Source organism: Delphinapterus leucas, chromosome 15 (assembly GCF_059928025.1).
Source record: "Delphinapterus leucas isolate spDelLeu-1000000601 "Yukka" chromosome 15, BTC_Dleu_Yukka2, whole genome shotgun sequence".
In the NCBI taxonomy this organism is placed as follows: Eukaryota; Metazoa; Chordata; class Mammalia; order Artiodactyla; family Monodontidae; genus Delphinapterus; species Delphinapterus leucas.
The window spans coordinates 58,583,741-58,603,300 of NC_143143.1; the positions used below are offsets into that span (position 1 = coordinate 58,583,741).

The window sequence follows — 19,560 nt, forward strand, 5'->3', positions numbered from 1 at the left end:
GGCCTTTAAGAGCTCGATCTCATTTAATTGTAACAACTATTATCCTCATTTACACATCAGAGAACTCAGGTTCAGGAAAAATAAGTAACTTGGCTCAGGTCACATAGGCAGGAAGTAGAGTTGGGATTTGAAGCTGGGAGGGCTGATACACAAGCCTATGCCCTTAACCCAAATGGCTTTACCAGGATCCCCTACAACTCCTCCCACAGAAACAGGCTACATGTGGCTTTGAAAATCCAGATACCACTAGAATCCTATTAACAAGCAATGGCATTCATTCTGCCCACAACACTTCACTTGCTTTGCACTGCCCCCTTAAACCTGTTTGGCAGTGCTCTAGATCTCCCATACCAGGGACAAGGATTCAGCCCTCGCTTTTTAACTAGCAGTGACCGCAAGTCTCAACAGCAGCAGGGAGGAAGGAGCTCTAGGGGTCACTCAGTCCCTTCTGCTACCAGCTACAACTGACTCTAAATCCCCCCAATCTGATATAAACCTATCCTATTCCCAGGTAGTCCTTCAACATTCCACATTGTCCCTCAGCCAGGAATTCTAGTGTTTATAAAGATTCATGAAATAGGCTTTTCCCAAGTGTGAGTTAAATCCTGTGACTGAAGCCAGATTGGCTGGTCCTCATTGAGACTGTCATTGTAAATCAATCACATACTCAGGGATGCCACCTTTCTCCAAACAAAGGCTCTGATAATTCAGACTTTTTCTTAAAGACCTCTCCTCACTGCAAGTTTCTGAACCTTTTCTGAATTCTACACAATCTTTTAAGATATGATGAACACAAAGTGATGTGCAAAGTAATGTTTTTATTTTGTTTCAGTCTAATTGATTGTGTTTTGACCAAAAAACAGTATTGTGATAGTAATAATGATGATGAAACATAATTACCATTTGATGAGAATATCCCATGTTTCTAGCACTTACACTGAGTACTTCATTTATTATCTCATTTAATACTCAGAACATTCTACACGGCTGTTTTTATTATCCCATTTCATACCTGCGGAAACTGGCTCAGAAAACAAGTAACAGGGAGAATTCAAATCTAGGTCTGCTGAGCTACATTCTTAACCACTACATCAGGGCCACCCTTTCTTTCTTTAGATTTTCTGCTCAGAAGATCTTTAGTAAATCACTGTAAGATAAACAAGACAGCAAAAGCTGTGCTCTTGGAGTTTTATTTAATTCCCAAAGTACATTTTCCCCTGTACCTACTAAAATCTCATTCTATTAAAAATGTTTCCATTTCTTGAAACTGAGTCAATTGCATTTTTCACTTCTGAAGCATGGATGGAGATGATGATGGCAGCACCACAGCAGAGGCTGCAGCAATGGTATTAATGGTGGTAGTAGGGCAGGGGTCGTGAGCATGTACTGATCTTGATAACCATGGCAGGCACTGACAGGTACAGCCAAATTTAATCTACAGTATAAGTATTATTACCTTCTCTTTAAGATGAATAACCCTAAGGGTCTAAAGATAGATTTTAGACACTTGCTCAAGGTCTTTCAGCTAATAAGTGGCAGAAGTGGGTTTCAAACCCATCTGTCTGTCTCCAGAGCCCCTTTTCTCAACTCTTTCTCAATCAATTATCTCCACTCGGAAGGTCTTCTCTAGGTATGTCTTTACCTGAGAAGCTGGCAGCCCAGGTGATGTTGAGGTTGAAGTTTTTGGAGGCATTGATGAACATGTCCAAATCCCTATTTTGCTGATGAGATGTACAAATAATTAGAAAATGAATTACTGTAACAGTTTCCTGATTTTAAAAGAAAGCAGTAGTTAAATTTTACTGCTCTCAACTTTCTTAATTACAAAGATACTTTAATGTCTTAAGAGAAACTCATGCTTATAGAACAGCAAAATTTCTAACCTTAACATAAGCAATATACCCCAAACAAATTTCATTTCCCTCCCATAAAAGTATATGGGATTTAGGGACTTCCCTGGTGGCACACTGGTTAAGACTTTGTGCTCCCAATGCAGGGGCCCCGTGTTCGATCCCTGGTCAGGGAACTAGATCCTACATGCATGCTGCAACTAAGAGTTCTCATGCCACAACTAAGGAGCCCGCCTGCCACAACCAAGACCCAGTGCAACCAAATAAATAAATTAGTTGAATTAAAAAAAAAGTATATGGGATTTAATGCTTTATCAAATGCCTAACTCCATGAAAAAGTATCTTTTAAAAAGACCCTCACCAGAGCACAGTGACCTACATCCCGTGACCTATGTTAGGGAATCAGCCTCTTAAGGATCCTCTGGGCAGCCCTTTCCAAATGTCTGAAGAGTAAAACACTTGGTCAAGTGTCTCAATTTATATTAACTTATAAATCAAACCTATGTACTTCTGAACCCACAGATTATATACAGTGTAAAGTTCTCCAAAATGGAAGTGGTTTTCTTTTGTTTGTTTGTTCGTTTGTTTTTTTGCGGTACACGGGCCTCTTACTGTTGTGGCCTCTCCCATCGTGGAGCACAGGCTCCGGACACGCAGGCTCAGCGGCCATGGCTCACGGGCCCAACCGCTCTGCGGCATGTGGGATCTTCCCGGACCGGGGCACAAACCCGTGTCCCCTGCATTGGCAGGTGGACTCTCAACCACTGCGCCACCAGGGAAGCCCAATGGAAGTGATTTTTAAGGAATAGCACATAAAGCTGAAATAAACTAAATTTAAAAACTTTAAATTGTCTTCATCCATGACTAAGAACATTTTTCTCTCACTAAAAATATTATTTTAAGAGAAATACGACAGAATATGTTTTATTACCTTTGAAAACTTTGTATACCACTTAGAGATACAGCAGTTTAAAGAGCTAGTTTAATTTATTGTGACTCTTGGTTTTAATGACTGAAAAAGGTATCTCTGAGGAATGTGTTGGGCCAGCTGGAAGAAGAGCACTGTCAGTAGTGTTGGGTAAATCATGATACTAATTTTTAGTTTTCCCTGAAATTTGGCTAATAAATCTCTTTCTTGGGGTCAAAAAATTGTTTTTCCAAATGAGTCAGATGTTGCCTTTTATATTTTTGAATCCAATCCTGCTGAAATTCTTCACATTGAAAGATTTTTAAAACAGGTTAGAAAATTAAGATTTTAAAGAGCATTCTTTTGATAGTTTTTACAGCACAAAAATTACAACAATAGAAGCATTTCCAAACAGCTACTTCCAAAACGTGATCTCCAAACCAGAAGTTTTTCTCATAAAGCAGTTACCTTCTCATTTATTGATAAGGCCTCACCATCCTCTTAAAGGGACAGCTCGTGTTTATTTATTTATTGAGCTGCGTCACGGCACGTGGGATCTTAGTTCCCTGACCAAGGATCGAACCCGTGCCCCCTGCAGTGGAAGCATGGAGTCCTAAACACTGGACCGCCAGGGAATTCCCTATTTTTTAATGTTTGCTGGTAGCACATTACTAGCAATTACTTCTTTCCCTGGAAAGGATTAATAACCTTGAAATCTTGATGCTTTTGTAAAAGACAGGACACATACATTGTGTAACTATTAAATATTCTGTCATAAGAGAAACAAGGCAGTAAATAAATTTCATGTGTGGTACTCTTGCTATAGCCTTATCCTAAAAAATTTAAAAAAAAATTCTGGTCAGTACAGCCACTGAAATGATATACCAACACAATTTTTCCACAAAACATTTTCATTGAAAGTCATTTATTATTTTTACTTAAAAAGCTATTCACTCGTGAGAATGTATCTTCTCTAGTACATCTCTTCTTAATTTTATCATTGAAGTGGAATACAAAAAACAAATCTTACTTTCATTTAATTGTGAACATCCCACACTGGACTTCATTTTACTACTGATTTATTTATTTCTTAAATTTAGCAGTGCTTGTTGATAACATCTGTTATCAAAGGAATGCACTTTGGCTTATTATCATATTGTTTTCCATGTATTATTTGTTACATTTATTGTAATTTTTGTTTTGTTTTGTTTTGTTTTTTTGCGGTATGCGGGCCTCTCACTGTTGTGGCCTCTCCCGTTGTGGAGCACAGGCTCCGGATGCGCAGGCTCAGCGGCCATGGCTCATAGGCCCAGCCGCTCCGCGGCATGTGGGATCTTCCCAGACTGGGACACGAACCCGTGTCCCCTGCATTGGCAGGCGGACTCTCAACCACTGCGCCATCAGGGAAGCCCCATTTATTGTATTTTTGTAATGGTAAATGGCTTTGTGTATGTTGATGAGAAATAAGAAACCTCCAAGGAGGCTCCTAAATAATTTACCATCAGGTTTAGTAAAATTTCATTATGTACCAGAGTAGGTATTAAATGACTTTATATTTCACTGAAGAAATCATATAGGTGCGTGTTCATATTCTAGATGCTTTACTTTTAAATGTCATGCTGTGTTGGCTCCCTTTTACCTCTAGGTAATACCTTATGGCAGGCTGGGGTTTACCATTAACAACAGTAGATATAAAAATACATTTCAAATAGTTACCTTAGTAATTTCAATTATTTTTGGCTTACTTCTTCACTGTTTTTACCTCCTAATGAGGATAGGAACTCATTCTAGGAGCATAAATGTCACCTCTGTCTTGCATTACTGGTATTAATTTCCATTCTGAGAGAGTAAATCTCGGTTCTGACACTGCCCCCCTAACAGGGAATTCCCCTTGCAGTCTCCTTTCCTTTCCTGTATGGGGCTGTGATGGGCTGATGGGCAAACCAAGAATGTGTGGAGTCAATGTCACTCTGTACATCAGATCATGGTAAATCTTAACAACATGGGGCTTCCCTGGTGGCGCAGTGGTTGAGAGTCCGCCTGCCGATGCAGGGGACACGGGTTTGTGCCCCAGTCCGGCAAGATCCCACATGCCGCGGAGCGGCTAGGCCCGTGAGCCATGGCCGCTGAGCCTGCGTGTCTGGAACCTGTGCTCCGCAACAGGAGAGGCCATAACAGTGAGAGGCCCGCGTACTGCAAAAAAAAAAAAAAAAAAATCTTAACGACATGGTAAATCTTACCTTTTAAATACAAAGGAGATAAATGTAGATTCTAACATTTCTTTCCTGTACCTCTAAACATCATCCTGTGGACTCCACTTCTGGAGATCGCTGCTAAGGCAGTGCTTCTATCCATAGTGACCAAGAAAAAGTTCCACACAAATTCAAAACAAAGTAAGAAGACTTTTAAATCTTACTTCATCAGGTGTAGCCACAAAATTGATGGCTGTGTAATAGCGGTCATCTTCCTGGGATAGGCTAAAGGTGAACTGATAGTCAATAAGAAGAGTATCTATGGAAAGAAAGAAATGTGTATTTAACAACTGAAACAAAACAAAACAGAATAGGTCTCTAGAGATACAGATTGATTTTCTCATAAACATTCAACAGCCTGGAAAGCACTTTTGGCAAAGTCTGTGGGCAATGTCATTTTGTTTGAGTTAACCCACCAAAACCTCCTTGTATCATCACCCTGGTTGAGATTTTAGGCTCCAAGCTAACTTACCTAGAAATATTAATTGCGCATCTATTTATGCTTAAGGATACAAAGCTATAAATTAATGGTATAAAAGAAACCAAGACTCCAAGTAAAAATGGTTGATTCCAGGTTTGGGGCAAGGAATATGTGCCTCAGTTATCTTATTCTAGAAAGCAAGAAAGCATTCAAAGACTAATGTAATGTAGCAAAAGAATATAGCTTGAAAAAGAGCCTACTGGCTAAAGATGGTATAATTTAATTCTAAGAAGTACTGCACAATTCAACAACCCGATTTAAAAATGGGCAAAGACTTGAATAGATATTTCTCCAAAGAAGATATACAAATGGCCAATAAGCACATGTAAAGGTGTTCAACATCAATGATCATTAGGGAAATACAAATCAAAACCACAATGAGATAACACATCACCTGTAGTAGGATGGCTACCACCAAAAAAAGTGTTGGTGAGGATGTGGAGAAATTGGAACCCTTGTGCACTGCTGGTGGGAATGGTGCAGCTGCTGTGAAAAACAGTATGGCAGTTCCTCAAAAAATTACAATAGAATTACCAAATGATCCAGCAATTCCACTTCTGAGTATATACCAAAAGAACTGAAAGTAGGATCCTGAAGGGCTATTTGTACAACCATGTTCATAGCAGCCAAAGAGATCATAGCCCAATGGTGGAAGCAAACCAAGTGTCCATCAACAGATGAATGGATAAACAAAATATGGTATATACATTCAATGGAATATCACTCAGTCTTAAAGAGAAAGGAAATTGTGACATGCTACAACATGAATGAACCTTGAGGACATTATGCTAAATGAAATAAATGGATCACAAAAAGACAAATACTATATATTTCCACTTATATGAAGTACCTAGAATAGTCAAATTCATATAGACAAAGTAGAATGGTGGTTGTTAGAGGGTAGGGGAAGAGGGAAATGGGGAGTTGTTGGTAAGTTTATTTTTAACTGTTCAAAAAACTGCCAAATGATTTTCCAAAGTGGAAAACCATTTTATATTCCCACAAAAAATTTAAAAGGGTTTCACTTTCTCCACATCATTGCTAAAACTTGGTATTGGCTTTTATTTTTCAAGATAGAGAAATATAAGTTACCAGATTACAAAAAATTAATTGATATGGTTTCAGGTTTCACATTATAAACTAACCTTTAAAATATGACCGGTTGCCTGGCTTTGATATGGTATCAAAGGATAATACCCAGTTACCTGAAAAGGTTATTAAAACACTCCATCCATTTCTAACTATATGTCTGGTGGGGCCAGGTTTTTTGTGTGTGTACTTTAACCAAAAAGACATAGTGCAACAGATTGAATGCAGAAGCATATATGAGAATCCAGTTGTCTTTTATTAAGCCACTGTATTGGCTTTTGATTCTAGTCATTCTAGGGGTGTATCTCACTGTGTGTTTGGTTCTTTTTTTTGGCTGCGTTGGGTCTTTGTTGCTGCGTGCGGGCTTTCTCTAGTTGTGGCTAGCGGGGGCTACTCTTCGTTGCGGTGCATGGGCTTCTCATTGCAGTGGCTTCTTTTGTTGCAGAGCACAGGCTCTAGGCAGGCGGGCTTCAGTAGCTGTGGTGCGTGAGCTCAGTAGTTGTGGCTCACGGGCTCTAGAGCACAGGCTCAGTAGTTGTGGCACATGGCCTTAGCTGCTCAGCGGCATGTAGGATCTTCCCGGACGAGGGCTCGAACCCGTGTCCCCTGCATTGGCAGGTGGATTCTTAACTGCTGCGCCACCAGGAAAGCCCCCTCATTGTGTTTTGTTTTGTTTTTTAATTTATTTAATTTATTTACTTTTGGCTGCATTGGGTCTTCGTTGCTGTGCGTGGGCTCTCTCCAGTTGCGGCAAGCGGGGGCCACTCTCCGTTGCAGTGCACGGGCCTCTCGTTGTGGTGGCCTCTCCCGTTGCAGAGCATGGGCTCCAGGCGCGCGGGCCTCAGTAGTTGTGACACGCGGGCTCAGTAGTTGTGGCTCGTGGGCTCCAGAGCGCAGGCTCAGCAGTTGTGGCGCATGGGCCTAGTTGCTCTGCGTCATGTGGGATCTTCCCGGACCAGGGCTCGAACCCGTGTCCCCTGCGCTGGCAGGCGGACTCTCAACCACTGCGCCACCAGGGAAGCCCCCTCATTGTGGTTTTAATACACATATCCCAAATGTCTAATAATGTTACACATTTCTTCATGTGCTTATTGGCAATTCGTCTATCTTCTTTGGTGAAATGTCTATTCAAATCTTTGTCTGTTTTTAACTGAAATTGTCCCCTTATCCAGTTGTAAGAGTTCTTTATATATTCTAAATATAAACTCTTAATCAAAGATACGCTTTGTAAACATTTTCCTTAGTATGTAGCTTGTTTTTTACTTTTTAAAAAATTAATTAATTTATTTATTTTTGGCTGCGTTGGGTCTTCATTGCTGCGTGTGAGCTTTCTCTAGTTGTGGAGTGGGGCCTACTCTTCGTTGCCGTGTGTGGGCTTCTCACTGTGGTGGCTTCTCTTGTTGTGGAGCAAGGGCTCTAGGTGCGTGGGCTTCAGTAGTTGTGGCATGCAGGCTCAGCAGTTGTGGCTCGCGGGCTCTAGAACACAGGCTCAGTAGTGGCGCACGGGCTTAGTTGCTCCATGGCATGTGGGATCTTCACAGACCAGGGATTGAACCCGTGTTCCCTGAATTGGCAGGCAGATTCTTAACCACTGCACCACCAGGGAAGTCCCATGTTTTTTACTTTTTAAACAGTATTTTTTAAAAACACAAGTTTTAAATTTTGATAAGTCCCAATAAATGAGCTTTTCTTTTATGAATTGTGCTTTTCGTATCACATCTAAGAACCTTCCCATATACAAGGTCATGAAGTTTTTCTCTTGTTTTTTTCTAGAAAAACACATTTATAGGTTCTAGCTGGACATGAATTTTGAGTGGACATTATTTTACCCAGAAAAGCCAGTATATAATTATAACAGAATGTGAAAACATTAGCTCATTTTCCTTTGGTTCCATAATCTGACCTAGTATGTGGATTCTCCTACAGGAAGAAAATGCATTTACCCATAAGGACCTGGTCACCTTGCCAGATTTACTGTTCACTGTAAGTTCGTCACTAGATATTTTATTTTACATATTAGTTCCTAGAGAGGTGGTTAACACAAATCAGTTTCAGAGGGAATAACTTCAACTATATTTTAAGAATTCTGTTTTTTATCGATCCTAAAATATGACATACAATGACCCCAACCAGATAATGGCAAATGAAATAAGGTTTCAAGAGAATATAAATTAGGAAAGCCAGAGACGTATATCTCTGTACTCTTCCCTGATATCTGCTATGGACATACTGATATAAACCATAACCAGAATGAAAGCAGCTTAAAATAGTATTTACATATGTATTAAATTTAATAGAATGTAACACATCAAATTAGGCGACACTTCTATGGGTGGTTACTATATTCCTATAGCACTTATCATTCTCAAACCATGTTAAAGAAAATAATGTTTTACTGAACTACTTTGCTTCTAGACAAATGAGAACTGCAAAAACACTTACAGTAACATGTTCCTTTGAGAGGGTTTCCTTGGTATCGATTTTCTACTTCACATCTAGGGGGAAAAAAATGAGGATTATTTTCTGTTGTTACTTAAAACAGAATCTACATTCACTTTAAAATCAAGTAGATCTTTTTATATAAACTACCAGTTTTTGAGTCAGTACAATTACATTCTTCACTGTTACTCAAATCAGATGGACTAACAAGACTTTGCATTCATTTTCAATGCTGACTGCCCAGCAGTTCACACCACCACCAACTGATAAACATTTGCCAAAGCACATGAGATAAATTCAAATAAAATAAAATTTAGATCCTATTTATTATCACGAAAAACACATGTTCACTTTTGTATGGACTAAATATTCTTCTACAAGTGCAGTTAAAACATTTTTCAAATTGACTTACCTGTGGTTAGTTGCTAATAAAGTAATTAAGTTTTTATCCATTTTGGAATGTGTGGGTGTGGATGAGACTGTGGCAAAGGCAAACTGTTTAGAAGAGATTATGCCAAAAGATGTAAATGGTGGCTAAGTGGAAGAACGGCTATCTTACATGTGTTTTTCTCCTAGGGCCATCTAGCTGTCTGTTTTTATTACTGCAATAAAATCAGAGCTGTTATTGAAAAAAAATAAAAACATTTTTCATATATTCATTTTTCACTTTTCCTGGATAAATTGAACCTGTTCTTTAAATACAAGTGAGAGAAGGCTAAAAACCAAGAATCACTTAAAAAATAAAAAACCAAAAACAACCCTTGGACATGGTTCATCAGTCTGGAGAAAAAAATAAGTTCTAGTAAAAAAGAATTATTAATTTCCTCATAAATATCATCTATGAACATCAGTAAAACCCAGGCTCCCACTTTACAAAGTGATTCAGGCAGGCACAATAGCTATGAACTGTGAGGAAAGGAGGGGAAAGCTTGGGTCAAGTACTTTTGCCAGATAAATAATACAAGGATGTTGTGTCTTTTTATCTAGAGTGATTACCAGCACTTGTTTATATTTAAAATTTCCTAAAGAGAAAGTCTTTCACTAGACCTACACTTCATTTCTTTGTTGTATACCATTAACTGAAGGCAGGGGTGATTAATTTTGCTCTATTACATTTTTCTATTTAAAGGAACCTAGATTTAAAAATTAAATTTAGAGCTTATTTTATGAGGTTTTCTGGTGAGGGAGAGAGAAACTGGGGAATAATCTCTCTTGTTTCAACTCACCAGGACACTAAAAACAATTACCACTAGCCTCACTATTGATAGATGGGGAAAATGAGGCTTAACACCTCATTTTAAGTGATTTGCCTCAACAGCACCCTACTCAGTGGAGGCACAGCCAGGGCTGAATCCCCACATCTGCCTGATGCTGTTTGCATCCTCATGGATGGGAACCCCAAACTCTTCCCCGAAACGTGTTTGACATACTTCACCAAGGAAAATGCTAGAACAGGGAGGGTGTGTTAAAGGCAAGATGACCTCTCTACTATTAGACAACCAAAATGCCAAATAAAATACTGTCCTGGAACACCAGCTCTTCTAACTCTATCTTTTAGGAAAATCTCCTGACATGACAAAAATCAAGTCGTTACTGAAGTTAAAAGACTAATCCAAGTCAGCAAGCAAGGAACTGTCAGTGTCACTCAAACATAAAATTGTGATTTAAAGAGCCATTAAGGAATTACTGCTAACTGACAACCTTCCCAGTATGGAGGGTGACTAAATTACACCTATCTGAAGTAGAAAGGGCAAAATTTCAAATCAGTCAACTTGGGGATACCTCAGAGCCCACGGCAACAAGGCCCAGAGAAAAAAGGGTGGCTCTTGGGGTTCAGGCAGTTTCACAGCCCCTCGGCCCTCCCTGATGAGGTGTGGCCTGTGGCAGGAGTCCCGGGAGTGTGGTACTCACAGCTGGCACTCGTCCCCCTTGACACCCTTGGTGGTGCAGAAGCACTTGCCCGTGTTGGTATTGCACAGCGACGCGTGCCCATTGCACTTGCATGCTGGGGAGAAGGAAAAGGAAAGCAGGTGGTCACAACTGGCTTAAAAGATTACCACTATTAGAGACTTTCCCTAAAACAAATAATATTATCTCAACTGGATTCAACAGGAAAGTCAGGTAAAATAAATGCATTCATTTAAGGGGTACAATTCTTGTTTTTTAGCTAGTGATTTATCTCAAATAATGTCAAGGCAACATTAAAGAAGCCAAAGTCACAGGACAGGAGGAAAGAGAAATGTCAGTGTCTGCTGCCAATGAGGTCATCCCTCTGCAATAGACTTTGCAAAGATCTTTGCAATAGACTCTGTTTTTCACTATCACCATTCTCTCATTCACTCAATAAACATTTCTGAAGCATCTCCAGTGTGGCACACAGACTAAGTCCCCGTCCTCATAGAGACCTCTGAGCGATGACTGCCCTCTGGGGGGAGGGTTGGTCTGGCTGAGCTCTGCCTTAGCCGAGGAGACTTCTCCACAATGGCCACGCTTCTAAGGCAGGATTCCAATGGCAGGTCAGTGTTTCAGCGGCCCTCTAGGATTCACACCCTTGTGTGCCTTCTTCCTTAACAGCAAATGACTCTTTTCATCTCCCTCATCTAGCCACCAACACATCTCCACCTTCTTTCATCCAACACATAGGTGTGAGCTATGACAAACTTTATACTCCAGGTGAAATAAATGAATCCTTTTGCTCAATACCTTTTCACTCTACAAACTGTTTTTCTGTGAATAAATTAAAAGTATTAAGCTGGAAACAGGTGTACTTTTAAAAGAAATGCGGTGGGAAAAAAAAAATCCAAAGAAACCTATGAATAGAATAGTGCAGTGGGGAAGAAAATTTATGCTGGAGTAAGAAACACTAGCGTTCAACTCTGGGCTCTACTGAGTATGGAGAGAGGTCAGTGTGTTAACAAAAGCAAAGGCCTAAAGTTCAGTTTGCCTGAGTTTGAATTCAGGTCCCTCCACTTAGCTCCCTTTCTAAGTCAGCCTCCTCATCCATGTGACAGGGATAATAACAGTGCCTATCCTGTAGGGTTTTGGGGAGGATTAAATGAGATAACACATGAATAAAACACAGTAAGGATTCAAAAAATCATCGCTGTTATCCATAGCTTAAGGACTATACAATTCTAAGAAGAAAACATTAAAGACTTGGTGTCACTCACAGTATTTTTAAATCATGCTTTCTATTATGGATTGCGACTCCGAAAAATAAAGCTAGCTCTGAGTTCTGAACAACTGTACTCGGGCCCCACAGATGCCACAGAGGAGAATGTAATTTTTCTAAGATGAGAGCTGAAGATATGGGGACGATGGTACCCTCACAGTGGCACAACCAGGCCCAACAGCTAAAGTCACACATCCTGGATATGGTTCTCAGCATGGCCAAATCTCAGTGAGACCTTGGGCAGGCTACTTGATCCTGGGGATAATAAAAGCAGCACTGTCTCAGGTAGCTACCAGCACAATGCCTTGTATATACTCACCACTCAATAATGTCAGGTACTCTGATTTCTGTCTAATGGATGAAATCTATTCACAAAGAGTGAAAAAAGTTTTACTTAATACCTTTTAATCTGAGCAAGAAATTTTACTTAAGAGTGGTAAGAAAGGACATCAGAAGAGTAATAATAATTGCTCACATCTACCTGTTATGTCTTGCTGACTGCTTTCATTTCAACAACCACCCTACTATCCCCATTTTACAGATGAAGAAACTAAACCCCAGAGAGGTTCCACTAGGACACTAACTCTCTTCTGGATGCTCTGGGGTCAGATTCTCAAGAACCATGCTAAGGAGTTTGGAGGTGGGATGTGACGAGTAGGTAGAGATTTTCCTTTCTTATTTATTTTCCTACTCAGACCTGATGGGTCTTTCCACTATAAACTAGAACAAACCAAAAAGTAGTTTATTGGTATCACTTGTCATTTTAAAAAATATAATTTGTGTACTAACAATAAAGTGTCCTATTGCTTACAGGAATCTATTTGACATGTATGGGGAAACATGGGACTACTTAAATCTTTAAAAATAGTAGAAGTATTGAGGAGTCCAGCTCCTGGTTAAAAACCTACATGTGATTTTTGAGGCCGAACCATAGACAATGACAAAGGCTTTCCCTAGTGGGCCATACCAGGAAAGCTGCCCTCCTCACACCAGCCTGGGTGGAAGTCTCTGAGGGGGGCTGAGTCAAGGTCTCAGGTCACCTGGCCGGCCACTCTCTTTCACATATTTGCATTCCTAGCTCAGGAACCTTCATTCCTAGGTCTCTTTATCTGAGGCCTTGGGCAGAGGTCTTCTTCAGTCACCTCTGCTGAGCTTCCCTATGGAGGAGGAGGGGAACCTCAAAGAGGCTTTACCCACTCAGTCCCCGGTACTTTTCCACTCTTAGTCCTTCCCCTTCACCCTCCCTCCCGACCCCAGGGGCCATAAAAGGCTTTTTGCTGGGACTTTTTGTTCAGGGCTCCCTTAACAACAAGTTTTCCCTGAAGTCTATGCTGATCCACTTGACGCTCAACCAGAGCACCATTCCAGGAGGGAAAGTGGAACAAGGGGAGTCAGTGCTTTCTCCAGTGTAAGCCTCTTGCTTATACCATCACAGTAAGTGATTAAAGGCTTAACTCCCTCATTTTTTTCTTTTTAATATTTATTTATTTGGCTGCGCTGGGTCTTAGTTGTGGCATGCAGGATCTTCGTTGCCTCACGGGGGATCTTTAGTTGTGGCATGCAGGCTTATAGTTGCGGCATGTGGGATCTAGTTCCTTAACCAAGGATCGAACCCGGGCCCCCTGCATTGAGCGTGCAATCTTAACCACTGGACCACCAGGGAAGTCCTTCATTTTTGACTAGTTGCTTTAATGGCTACTCTGACACCAGGCAGCTCTGCTCTCTCTCCCCCAGCTCAGCTGAGCTCCTGACAAGTATAACTTAAGAAATGCAATATCTGAAACCAACTGGCTTTTTTCCTCCAAGATATACAAGTCGAACAGATGCACTATGTGCCACCTGGTTTGCAATCAGTAACCCTGAAAAATTTGACTTACGTTGACATTTTCCCCCATTGGTCGGATCACCATAGAAGCCAGATATGCAGGTCTCACAATGCTTGCCCGTGGTCAGGTTCTCACACTTCTCACAGATACTCTGATTAATGCATTTGCTGTGGCCATTGCACTGGCAAGCTGAAAGAAAGAATTTTAAGGGGCTTTTCCTATGGTAGAGCTGGGTGGAGTACGTTCCACAAGATTTATTTGCAACTATCTAAGTTCCTTATTGCTTCTAAATAATCATCAAAACTACTAAAAACTAGTTTGAGAAATAAGATCAAAACATCAAAAAAAAGCTAATTCAGGAAAATCAGAAATATACCAAGCAAGGTGAAAGTCCAGAGCCATTAAAAAAAAAGTTTTTCTTGTTATTAATTGTAAAAATAATATATGCTCATGATAGTAAATTTGAAAAATACAAGGAAAGGGAAAAAAAATCATATACAATTTCACCACCCAGAGATCACTGTCCACATTTGGATCCTTCCTTCCAGTATTTTTTTCTATACAGTTTTACACAGTTGTGTTCATGTTAATATTCAATTTTGATTTTTTAAAATGTAGATCACAATTATTTTACCACATTATTTTACCTATCATAAACAAAACTTTAAATGGCAGAATGATTTCTATGAAGCCAGTCGCTTAACCATTACATTTTGATATTTAGTTTGCTTTCAATTTTTCATTTTTAGAAAAATAACCATGTTTATATGTAAACATTTCTATAAGTGGAATTACTGATTCCTGGTGCATACAGGAGTTTACAACTAGAAAGGCATATGAGGCCTGGACCTCTCAGGGCTGCTCAGGACAGTTGTGCACTGCATACTTCAGGTGGGGCCACTCATGTAGTGCACAACCTGTAAGCAGACCTGTCTTTTTCTCTCCTTAGCTCTATTGAGACATAACTGACATATAACATTGTGTAAATCTAAAGTGCACATTTAAAGTATACAATGTGTTGATTTGATACACTTACTGCAAAATGATGACCACCATAGCTATAGCTAACACCTGCATCATGTCACATAATTACCATTTCTTTTTTTGTGGTGAAACATTTAAGATCTGCTCTTTTACAGATCTGTCTTGGTTGGTCAATGTCATACAGTCTCCACCTTGACAACTTTCCATGGCCTTGCACCTGTTCTGTTTACCCACCTGCTTTCTACCCCATCCCTGTAGGTATTTGAGTTGTTTTAAATAGACTGCAACTGAAGAACTTAAAAATGACTACATCAAATATTCCACCAAAATTGCTTAAGATCTGGGGACTATACATGTTTTTCCTGTGAAGATGAGCAACTGTGCACATAGCAAAAGGGCAAAGCACAACACCAAAAAAATGTAATACCTAAAATCATTTACCAAAATATCTGTATTCTGGTTCAAGATAAAAAGATTGAACAAATGCTTCTCTCTCTCTTCCCCTTCAAGATCTCACTGAAATTATAGAAGAAATGTAAAAACAAGGGTTTGGGATAAGAGGAAAAGGTGCTATGAGAAGTACTGAGAGATACTTCTGAAGCACTGAATTTCTAGCCAGAACGCCCGAAGTGGGGAGGCACATGGCACAACCATGAACATGCCAAATGCATCCACACACCTGGTCCGTTGCTCCTTCCTTCCTCCACTGTGGAAGGAATGCAGACCATTCAACAACAGCCAGAGCAGACCAGAGCTGGAGAGCCCTGGTACTAGCTAGTCAGCCTCTCCCTTAGGATATCACACCACACCTTCACGACACCCAGGTACTCATAAGCCTAGACATTCAGTTATAAATACAAATCAACCTTGAGGAATCACTAGTATGAGAAAATCATCAACCTAAAAGCACCACCTAGATAAACACACAGAACGACTAACTCTGAAGGAAGGATTAATGCAAGAAACTTAAGAGAATGAAAAATACTAATTTTAGCAAATTCAAGGAGGCTTCAGAGATCACTGCATTCATAAAATAAGAAAGCAAGCTCTGGAACAAACTTTCACAATATTTAGAGACCCTGCAAAATGAAAAGGATAAAACAAAATCAGACGCAAAACAAAAACCCTTCAATAGATTAAACAGGAGAACACATATAGCCAAAAAGCTACTTGCCAGAAAATAACAGGAACAGCTGTATGCCAACAAATTTGATCACTTAGATGAAATAGAAAAATTCCTATAAAATACAGGTTACCTAAACTGACTCAAGCAGAAATAGAAAAGCTGCCTGTATTATACTTTACTTACCTATACTAAGAGATTGAATGAATAATCAAAAATCTTCCCACAAAGAAAAATCCAAGCCCAGATGGCTTCACTGGTGAATTCTACCAGTACTTAAAGAAGAATTAATACCAATTCTTTTGCAAACTCTTTCAGTAAATACAAGAGGAGGGAACACTTCCCTACTCACTCTGAAGCCAGTACTACCCTGGTACCAAAGCCAGACAGTCATAACAAGAAAGAAAATTATAGAACAGACCTATATCTCTCATGAAAATAGACACAAAATACCCACCTAGCAAACTAAATCCAGCAACACAGTAAAAAGGATTATGCATCATAAGCAAATGGGCTTTATCCCAGGAATGAATGACTGGTTTAATATCCTTAAATCAATTAGTATAACATAATATTAATAAACTAAAGAACAAAACCACATCATCATTGTGATACAGAAAATGCATTTGACAAAATCCAGCACCCAATCATGACAAAAGCCCTCAAAAATCTAGGAATAGAAGTAAAATTTCTCAACCTGATAAAGGACAAGTACGAAAAAACTAAGGCCAACATCATACATAATGGAAAAAGACTGAATTCTTTCCCTCTAAGATCAGGAACAAGAGAATGATGTCCACTCTCACCACTTTTATTCAACATTGTACTGGAATTTCTAGCCAGGCCAATTAGCACCCCCAAAATTTTTTTTTAAAAAGGTATCCAGATAGGAAAGACAGTAAAACTGTCTTTCTTAGTAAACAACACAACCTTGTATATAGAAAACCCTAATCCACTAAAAAACTAGTAGAAATAATGAGTTTAGCAAGGTTGCACAATACAAGATTAGCATATTGTATTTCTACATATTAACAATGATCAGAAAACTAAATTAAGATAATTCCATTCACAATACCATGAAGAAGAATAAAATACTTTGTATAGTAAATTTAACAAAATAAGCATAAGATATATACATTGAAAACTTTATAAAACACTGCTGAAAGAAAATAAAAAACTAAAGAAATGAAAGACATTCCAGGTTTGTAAACTAAAAGGCTTAATTAATATTGTTCAGATGGTAATATACCCCCAGTTGGTCTATAGATTCAATGCAATCTCTATCAGATGTCAGCTGGCTTTCTGTTGATGTTACTGAAACTGACAAGTTCATCCTAAAATTCATATGGAAATTCAAAGAACCCAGAACAGCCATAACAACCTAGGAAAATAAGAACAAAGTTGGAGGACTCAGACTTCCCAATTTCAAAACTTACTACAAAGCTACAGAAATCAAGAGTGTGATATCAGCATAAGGACAGACATATAGGTCAATGCAATAGAAATGAGAGTCCAGAAATAAGTTCTTACATTCAACTGATTTTCAACAAATGTGCTCCCAAAATTCAATAGTAAAAAAATAGTCTTTTCAACAAATGGTGCAGGGACAACTGGTTAACTACATGCAAAAAGATAAATTTGGACCCCTACCTCACACCACATACAAAAATTAACTCAAAATGAATTATGGAACTAAATACAAAGAGATAAACCTATGTAACCTTAAAGAGAAAACACAGGAGTAATTGTGATTTTTGGGTTAGTTAGGCACTGACTTCTTAGATACAATACAAAAGCACATGGGATAAACGAAATCTTTTGTATTTCAAAAGATACCATCAAGAAAGTATGTAAAGCAATTATACCCCAATAAAGATGTTAAAAAAAAAAAAAGAAAGTAAAAAGAGGGCTTCCCTGGTGGCGCAGTGGTTGAGAGTCCACCTGCTGATGCAGGGGACATGGGTTCGTGCCCCGGTCCGGGAAGATCCCACATGCCGCGGAGCGGCTAGGTCCGTGAGCCATGGCTGCTGAGCCTGGGCGTCCGGAGCCTGTGCTCCGCAACGGAGAGGCCACAACAGTGAGAGGCCCGTGTACCGCACCCACCCCCCCCCAAAAAAAAAAAAAAAAAAAAAAAAAGAAAGTAAAAAGAAAACCACGGAATGGGAGAAAATATCTGCAAACTGTATAACCAATAAGGGACTTGTATCTAGATTCATAAAGAACTCTAATACGTCAACAGTAAAAAGATAATGTAATTTAAAACTGGGCAAAGAATTTGAATAGACAGTTCTCCAAACACATACAAATGGCCAATAGGATGCTCAACTTCATTAGTCATTAGGGAAATGCAAGTCAAAACCACAGTGAGATACCATTTCTCATATACTAGAACAGCAACAATCAAACAGACACAAGTATTGATAAGGATGTGGAGAAATCTGAACCTTTCTATACTGCTAGTGAGAATGAAAAATGGTACAGCTACTTTGGAAAACTTTGTGCCCATTATTCCCCATTTCTTTCCCTGGCCCTAGGCAACCACTAATCTACTTTTTGTCTCTATATATTTGCCCTTTTTTGGACATTCCATATAAGTGATATCATATAATATATAGCCTTTGTATCTGACTGCTTTTGCACAGCATATTTTCGAGGTTCATTCATGTTGTAGAATATATCAGTACTTTATATTCCTTTTTATTGCCAAATAGTATTCCATTGTATGAATGTACCACATTTTGTTTATCCGCTCGCTGGCTGACAGACATCTGGGTTGTTGCCACTTTTGTCTATTATGAATAATACTTCTATGAGCACTCCGTACAAGTTTTTTTTTTTTAATTAACTGATTTATTTATTTTTATTTTTGGCTGTGTTGGGTCTTTGTTGCTGCGCGTGGGCTCTTCTCTAGTTGCGGCGAGTGGGGGCTAGTCTTTCTTGCGGTGAGCAGGCTTCTCACTGCAGTGGCTTCTCTTGTTGCGGAGCACGGGCTCTAGGTGCACGGGCTTCAGTAGTTGTGGCTTGCGGGCTCTAAAGCGCAGACTCAGCAGTTGTGGTGCACCGGTTTAGTTGTGCTGCGGCATGTGGGATCTTCCCGGACCAGGGCTTGAACCCGTGTCCCCTGCATTGGCAGGTGGATTCTCAACCACTGCACACCCAGGGAAGCCCCTCAGTACAAGTTTTTGTGTGGACATATATTTTCAATTCTCTTGGGTATATACTGGGCTATATGATGGATCTATGTTTAACTTTTTGAGGAACTGCCAAATTGTTTTCCAAAGTGGCTACAGCATTTTACATTCCTACCAACAATTTATGAGAATTCCAGTTTCCTAAATGATGTGGAGCATCTTTTCATGTGCTTAATTGAGTTTAAAGAGTTCTTTATGTATTCTGGACATTAGCTTCTTATCAGACATATAATTTGTAAATATTTT

At 39.4% G+C, this 19,560-nt stretch overlaps 1 protein-coding gene across 6 annotated transcripts in view; it reads right to left on the bottom strand.

Moving 5' to 3' along the window:
* Nucleotides 1–19,560, bottom strand: part of ATRN (attractin) — a 171,456-nt gene that overhangs the window by 56,730 nt on the left and 95,166 nt on the right. For all 6 annotated transcript variants that reach the window (XM_089896619.1, XM_022592878.2, XM_089896620.1 and 3 more), the window contains 5 exons: nucleotides 14,068–14,205; nucleotides 10,930–11,023; nucleotides 9,022–9,074; nucleotides 5,174–5,268; nucleotides 1,643–1,721 (listed from right to left, as the gene is read on the bottom strand). In XM_089896619.1, the coding sequence (XP_089752745.1) occupies nucleotides 1,643–1,721; nucleotides 5,174–5,268; nucleotides 9,022–9,074; nucleotides 10,930–11,023; nucleotides 14,068–14,205 (459 nt within the window). The remainder of the gene's footprint in view (nucleotides 1–1,642; nucleotides 1,722–5,173; nucleotides 5,269–9,021; nucleotides 9,075–10,929; nucleotides 11,024–14,067; nucleotides 14,206–19,560) is intronic.